Source organism: Erythrolamprus reginae, chromosome 4 (genome assembly GCF_031021105.1).
Source record: "Erythrolamprus reginae isolate rEryReg1 chromosome 4, rEryReg1.hap1, whole genome shotgun sequence".
In the NCBI taxonomy this organism is placed as follows: domain Eukaryota; kingdom Metazoa; phylum Chordata; class Lepidosauria; order Squamata; family Dipsadidae; genus Erythrolamprus; species Erythrolamprus reginae.
Window position 1 is genome coordinate 125,396,083 of NC_091953.1, and position 7,753 is coordinate 125,403,835.

The 7,753-nt window shown below is 44.7% G+C and overlaps 2 protein-coding genes across 3 annotated transcripts in view; one reads left to right on the forward strand and one right to left on the reverse strand.

Moving 5' to 3' along the window:
• Positions 1 to 780, reverse strand: part of UCHL3 (ubiquitin C-terminal hydrolase L3) — a 37,601-nt gene extending 36,821 nt beyond the window's left edge. The window contains exon 1 of one of the 2 annotated variants that reach the window (XM_070751349.1): positions 450 to 780. In XM_070751349.1, the coding sequence (XP_070607450.1) occupies positions 450 to 683 (234 nt within the window). In that variant the 5' untranslated portion in view covers positions 684 to 780. The remainder of the gene's footprint in view (positions 1 to 449) is intronic. The other variant, XM_070751348.1, reaches the window with a different exon arrangement.
• COMMD6 (COMM domain containing 6) lies at positions 636 to 5,717 on the forward strand. Its single transcript, XM_070751350.1, has 6 exons — positions 636 to 773; positions 1,123 to 1,188; positions 1,911 to 1,987; positions 2,541 to 2,709; positions 4,356 to 4,508; positions 5,245 to 5,717. Exons 1-6 carry the CDS (start codon positions 711 to 713, stop codon positions 5,293 to 5,295), a joined length of 579 nt encoding a protein of 192 aa, XP_070607451.1. The 5' UTR covers positions 636 to 710; the 3' UTR covers positions 5,296 to 5,717.
• Positions 5,718 to 7,753: the final 2,036 nt, after the last annotated feature.

Consider the following 7,753-nt stretch of genomic DNA (forward strand, 5'->3'; position numbering starts at 1 on the left):
ATTTCTATCCACTTGCCCTTTTCTACCCACTCATGCCTCCTTTCCACCTACTTCCCCCTCCTTTTCTACCCACTTTTCCCCTCTTTTCCACCCATCCCCTCCATCCCTCCTTTCTACCACTTGCCCCTTCCGCCCCTCCTTTCTACCGAATTGCCCGTCGTTTCCACCCACCCGTCAATCTCTCCTTTCCACCCACCTCTCGGTTCCTCCTTTCTACCCACTCACCCCCTCCGTCCCTTCCTCCAACCGATGCGCCCCTCTCTCTCTTTCTACCCACCCACCCACTCGCATGTCCCTCCGTCCCACTCACCCACTCCGTCCCTTGCTCCCATTCACTCCCTCCGTCCCCCCCCACCCCCTCCGTCCCCCCCTTTCCACCCACGCGGCCCTCCGTCCCTTCCGTCCCCTCTCACCCACCCACGCGCCCCCTCCATAGACCACCCACCCACCCACCCACCTCCGGGTTCGCCTCCAGCGGCAGCCAGCGATGAACCTCCATGGCAGACCGGTTCTTTCCCTTCGGTGTGGCCCCGCCCCGGCCGTACCAAAGCGGGGAGTGGGGTGAGGGAAGAGGCGGAGAGGGCGGCGTCACCCCGCCCACCCCCCCCCCCCGGTCGCGTGGGCTCGTCCGTAGAGGCGGGGCTTATGGGCGGGGTCCAGCGGCGAGCCCCGTCCCCGCCCATCCGGATCGCCTGGATTCGGTTTCCGCGATGCGGCCCGTCACGCCGGCAGACCCGCTGGGGATTCTCCCGCAGGACCTGCTGGCGGAGCTGGTGAGGCCCTTCCTTCCAGACCCTCGAGGGGAGGGGTCTGTGCCTTTTCCTCCCCTTGCTTGCCCCCTTTCTCCTGCCAAGGTTCTGGGCGGGGGAGAGTTTTGGAGCTTCCTCTTGGGCAAAGATGGCTCTTCTATGACTTGTGGACTTCAACTCCCAGAATTCCTGAGCCAGTCGTGCTAGCGCAGGAATTCTGGGAGTTGAAGTCCACATGTCATAGGAGAGCCAACATCGCTAACTCCTGCTCTTGTGGTCTCGGGACCCCCACTCACCCATCTTGCTTTCCCCCCCCTTCTTGGGGTCTGCAGGAGAAGCGGAGAAGGGTCTCTAAAATGCCTTCTTTCTGCAGTGCGAGCGAGCCGTGCAGCGGTTGCAATCCGGGAAGGTTGCTTTCGATGCCGCCCAGATGTGCCAGGTGAGCAGGTCAGCTAGAGCAGGGGGGTCTCCTCCAATATTGGTCGCTTTCAGATTTGTGGACTTCAACTTCCAGAATTCCTCAGCCAGCTGTACTGGCTGAGAAATTCTGGGAGTTGTAGTCCTCAAGTCTGGAGAATCCTGGGAGTTGAAGTCCAGAAATCTGAGGAATTCTGAGAATTAAAGACCACAAATTGGATGAATTCTGGGATTTGAAGACCACAAGTCAAATGAATTCTGGGAGTTGAAGTCCACAAGTCTAAGGAAGTCCATAAGTCTGAGGAATTCTGGTACTTGAAGTCCACAAATATGAGGAATTCTGGTACTTGACTCCACAAGTCTGAGGAATTCTGGGAGTTGAAATCCACAAGTCAAATGAATTCTGGGAGTTGAAGTCCACAAGTCAGATGAATTCTGGGAGTTGAAGTCCACAAGTCAGATGAATTCTGGGAGTTGAAGTCCACAAGTCTGAGGAAGTCCATTAGTCTGAGGAATTGTGGGAGTTGAAGTCCACAAATATGAGGAATTCTAGTACTTGACTCCACAAGTCTGAGGAATCCTGGGACTTGAAGTCCACAAGTCTGAGGAATTCGGGGAGTTGAAGTCCACAAGTCTTAAAGCAGCCAAGATTAGAGATCCCTAAGTTAGGGACAGAGTGGGGAGTTGGGGAATGGGTGGGTGGTCTATTGAAGGACTGGCCCCACGGTTGTTTTTCTCTCATAGAGATGCCATGTGGCTGGCGTGGAAATAACCCCGGCCGACCTGTGCCGAATTCTTCAGACCCTCTCCTGCCTTTTTGGGTAAGTCTCCTTTCTCCCTTCTCTGTTAGCCAGGTGTCCCTGCCCCTTACTTTGGGTCACTGGACCCTTTGGGGGAGTTCAAGGAAGGCAGGCACATACATAAACACACACACACAAATAGATACACACACCCTCCGCCAAAGGAGGGTAGGAAGGCAGATTGTTACAAATTGCTGAAAAATATTATTTAGGTTTTTTTTTTAAATTAGTAAAAATAAACTTTATTTATAATACACAAAACACAAGCAGCGAAACACAAAAGACATTAAAAAAAAGTTGGACAATTTGTGACGTGCCTGTAATACAACGCTAACAATGCTTATTTTCTATTACACAGATTATATTTATATAATAAACATCAAATTTTAGCAATGATATTATTCAGGTATCTCTTTTTCTTTCCCTTTTTTTTAAATGACCAAGCTTCTAACATTAGCTCTCCAAATTTTCTAGCATTTATTAACTCTCTTTTTGCTTCAGTTTGTAAAAAAACCCAAATTATTATTTAACAATTTGATTTGTTTTGGCTTTTTTGGTGGGTTTTGTCCTACAGCAAAGCGGCAAAAAATAAACTTTCCTTGGAAGAATTTTCCACCGCATTAGGTAAAAAGTTCGGTTTTCTATTGCAACAATCCGCCCAGGTCATCCAACAGGTGTGGAAGGAGAAAAGAGAATCCCTGGTGGGATTGGAGGATGCAAAACCTGTGGCAGCAGCCGGACAGGTAAGGAAGACAGGGAATTAAAAACGCTGCATAACAGATGGGTCTCCTTCAGGGGCGGATTCTGAATCCAACCAATCAGGCCTTTACAGTAGGGGTGTCCTTCTGACCTTCCTGCCAATCAGCTTAAAGCTCTGTTGGGAGGATTGGTGCTAGACTTATGGTTGGGGGTCACCACAACATGAGGAACTGTATTAAGGGGTCATGGCATTAGAAAGGTTGAGAACCACTGCTCTAGAGCTATGCTACAGCTGATTTTACCAATAATAAATCCATACTTATGTAATCTTTTCCATTAACATATTTAGTATATTATATTCATTGATATAATTGTTCCAGCTTAATATTGTTAAGAATAATCATATTTACACTAATAAAGTAATTATTAACAGGTTTATTTTGCTTTATCTTTTCAATCATATACACTGCTCAAAAAAATAAAGAGAACACTCAAATAACACATCTGAATGAATGAAATATTCTCATTGAATACTTTATATAAAGTTGAATGTGCTGACAACAGAATGAAATTGATTGTCAATCAGTGTTGCTTCCTAAGTGGATATTTTGATTTCACAGAAGTTTGATTTACTTGGAGTTATATTCTGTTGTTTAAGTGTTCCCTTGATTTTTTTTGAGCTGTATAGTTTGTTCCAAATTTCATAGTATTCATATAGTTTATATAACTATATATATGACTGTATAATTATAAAACTATAACTATAAAAAATATAGTTATATGACTATATAACTATAAATCATATATTTTCTTCCAAGTTTCATGAGTCCTCCTTTTCATTTAATTCCATCGTCATTTTGTCTAATTCAGCACAGTCAAAAATTTTCTTAATTATTGTATTTTCAGTTGGTAAATCCCTTTGCTTCCAGCATTGTGCAAGGCAAATTCTAGCTGCCCAACGAAGAAGTCAGATTTCATTTAACTAGGTTACTAACTAGAGTGAAGCACTGTAGCACGAAAGGTCATCAAAGTTGGCAAACTCACTGAACGAATGCCTCGCTTAACAACAGAAACGTTGGCCTCAATTGTCGTACGCCTACCCTGTTTCCCAGAAAATAAGACGTACCCTGAAAGTAAGGCATGTCAGAGGTTTTGCAGAATTTGCTAATATAAGGCACCTCCCGAAAATAAGGCGTAGTCAAGTTTACATACGGTACGGTGGAAAAACATACAGTACCATTCAAAGCTGTTCATAGCGGTACCGTAATAATGTGGTGTCCCCTGCTGGCCCCTTCCATCGCTTTGTACCGTCCAGTACAGCAGACACAGTCTGCTGCTGTCTCACCGCCATTACAGTCTCCACTACAGTGTGTAGACTGTAGTTCCTCTGGTGGCCGGAAGCTGCAATAGCGGGAGTATATTGTTGTACCATATAAGTGCTGTCGTTTGTGTGTGTGGGTGCCATACTGACAGGTACCGTACCGTAATCAGTGTACTGTACGGTACACTTTCTTTAGGGGTGTCAGATTTTCTGCCTGTGAATTTGTCTTATTTGAGAAATATAAGGCACCCCCTGAAAATAAGACGTAGCACAACTTTTGGAGCAAAAATTAATATAAGACAGTGTCTTATTTTCGGGGAAACAGGTTAGGACCGCCTGTAGCTCACATGTTCATTTCTTGTGTTGCAGCTGATCGATTTTCAGTGGAAGCTGGGAATTGCCATGAGTTCCGATACCTGTAAATCCTTGAAATCGCCTTGTGTTACAGTGGCGCTAAAAGTTGCCGATGGTTTGGGGAACGTCACGTGCAAAAGCTTTGAAATGACCATCGCTCAGTTTCAGGTTGGTAAACGGCCCTTCCTGGTCTCTGGTCTTTTGGAAAAAGCACGTCCTGTTGTGTAGTTGAATGCTTTGTAGCAGAACAAGGAAGTCCAACTTCCTCCTGAAAAAGCACCTTGGGGGACACCTTGGATGATTGAGAAGACTACAGCAGTGATTCTCAGCCTTTCTAATGCCACGACCCCTTACTTCAGTTCCTCATGTTGTGGTGACCCCCAACCATAAGTCTAGCACCAATTCTCCCAACAGAGCTTTAAACTGATGGGTAGAAAGGTCAGTCGGATGGTAAAAATATGTTCCAAGGTGCCAGAATAGACACTTTAGTTCCTAACATAATGGGAAATTTGTCTTTTTCCATGGTTTTAGGTGACCCCTATGAAACGGTCATTCAACCCCCAAAAGGGTCCCGACCTCCAGGTTGAGAACCACTGTTTTAGAGTGTCCTTGAAGCAAAGAAGAGGGTAAAAAGAATATATTAAAAGCATTATTAGGATTTTTTTCTCTCTGAATGTTTAATGTAACAAAGAAATATCTTTTATTATTATTTTAGGCACTGATTCTGTGGGGTTTTTTTTACAGCTTATGTTTTTACTGTATGTTGGAGAAAATATAAAGGAAATTTTATACCACCCCCACCACTTTATTTCTGTTTTTTATTTCCCGCCCCGAGTCTTCGGAGAGGGGCGGCATACAAATCTAATAAATTATTATTAAATTATTAATGTTTTTCCCCCTACAGAATTTCCACAGCCAATTCAAGGAGATGGCAAGTGTTCTTGAGACATTTTGAACCATGGTGAGGCCTTCCCTTGACCTCTAAACGTTTATTCTACAGAATTATTCTCCAGAAAGAAATGTAGATTTATTCTTCATTTGGGGAGTTTCACCATGAATTAAAGACCTGCAAACTCCTGCGTTGAGTGAAATTCGCTATAGGAGTCCTCCTGAAAGAATTCAGAATTCTTTCATGCCAGAATTTAGGTGGAACCTCTTACAACCACCCAGAAGACGACCAAGGATGTGCCTGCACAGGACAAATAAACCCAATCCTGTCCCGAGAACTACCTTTAAGTTCGCCGTTCTCCCCATTTCTGCAACTACAGCAATATTGGGGAAAGCAATGGTATTATCACCATCTGGAACGCTGGATGGAGAATGCTACGGATGTGGAAGGCAACCTTCAATTCCTTAATAAAAAGGATGGGATATGTGTGAGGCTGTTCTTTTGTGTCTCTCCGCTGCCTTCGTTCTGCCAACTTTGGGTTGGGTATTTCACACCGAGGGTAATCTTAATCATTGATCCAACCTGGTCCGTCAGACTTGAGTCAAGTGATCACATTTTATGCCGCATGAATCCCAGCGGCCGGTTAGGTCCCACAGAGTTGGCCTTCTCCGGGTCCCGTCGACTAAACAATGTCGGCTGGCGGGACCCAGGGGAAGAGCCTTCTCTGTGGCAGCCCCGACCCTCTGGAACCAGCTCCCCCAAGAGATTAGGACTGCCCCCACCCTCCTCGCCTTCCGTAAACTTCTTAAAACCCACCTCTGCCGTCAGGCATGGGGGAACTGAGACATCTCCCCTTGCCTAGGTAGTTTTATGTATGGTATGTTTGTGTGTATGCTTTTTATATAATGGGTTTTTTAGGCTTTTAATGTAAAATTGTTATTTTAGACTTTAATATTAGATTTGCTATTGTATATTGTTTTATCACTGCTGTGAGCTGCCCCGAGTCTGCGGAGAGGGGTGGCATACAAATATAATAATAATAATAATAATAATAATAATAATAATAATAATAAGAAGAAGAAGAAGAAGAAGAAGAAGAAGAAGAAGAAGAAGAAGAAGAAGAAGAAGAAGAAGAAGAAGAAGAAGAAGAAGCCACGTTGGTCAGGTTACATAGTACCCTAAAACCAGACATAGAAAGCCAGTTTGGTCTGGGTGGTCGATTAGAACCTGGCTGAGTCCTGCCTTTTCACAAAATCAGCTGGGTTATCTTGGGCTTCCCTCTTAGGGAAGGGAAGAGAAGGGAAGGAGGAAGGAAGGAAGGGAAAGGAGGGAGGGAAGAAGAAAGAGGGAAGGAAGGAAATGGAAGGAAGGAAGCGAAAGAAGCAAGGAGAGGAAAGGGAGGGAAGGAAAGAAAGAAGAAAGGAAGGAAAGAAAGAAAGAAAGAACAATTCCTGAAAATCCTTCCCAAGTAATGGCTCAGACAGTTATCAGGAGACACTACTGATTCATTGGGACAAAAGGGGAATATACAGAGCTGGGGTGTCTCAGTGGTAAGAATGCAACAATGCAGGCTACTTCAGCTAACTGCTACCATAGCTTTAGTTCAGCAGTTCAAATCTCACCAGCGACTCAAGGTTGACTCAACCTTCCATCCTTCCGGGATGGGTAAAATGAGGACCCAGATTGTTGGGAGCAATATACTGATTCTGTAAACCGCTTAGAGAGGGCTGTCAAAGCACTATGAAGAGGTATATAAGTCTAAATGTTATTGCTATTGCTACATAGAGTTTTGTATAATCGCTGCTGTAATTTATTTTTAATGACAGTTAACAGAAAAAAAAGAAATTATTTGGCTCATTGCATCTATGCTGCCAAGAAAAGGGTTCCCTCTGTTGTTCACTTGCTGTCGCCATTGAGTTATTTCCACCCAAAGGGTCTGGGGGAAGTTGTTTTCAAGATTCATCTGTGTGTTTTTAGAAAAGCAGAAGTTCTATTCTTATCACGGGTTCCCCCCCCCCCCATGAACCATAAATAAATGCTTGCCAAAAGATTTTGGTCAGTTGAAACAGCAGGGCGTGCCTGGACGAAGGGTGGTAGTCAGGCAGTAGCTTTGAATTGCTGCAACAGGCAGCCAGGCCCTTATAGCAGTGTTTACCCAACCGTGGCAACTTGAAAATATCTGGACTTCAACTCCCAGAATTCGCCAGCCAGCATTTGCTGGCTGGGGGATTCTGGGAGTTGAAGTCCAAATATCTTCAAGTTGCCAAGGTTGGGAAACACTGCCTTATAGAATAGATTTATTTATTGGCCAAGTGTGATTGGACACACAAGGAATTTGTCTTCGGTGCATATGCTCTCAGTGTACATAAAAGAGACATTGGTCTCATTAATATATTGTATTAAGCTGAGGTAAAAAAAAGGAGAATATAGGACAGGGAACGGTGGCGGGGGGGCAACTAGAGGTGCTATTTGATGGTTCAAAATGGCCGCTAGCAGTTCACCTGAACAGATCCAAACTAGCTGA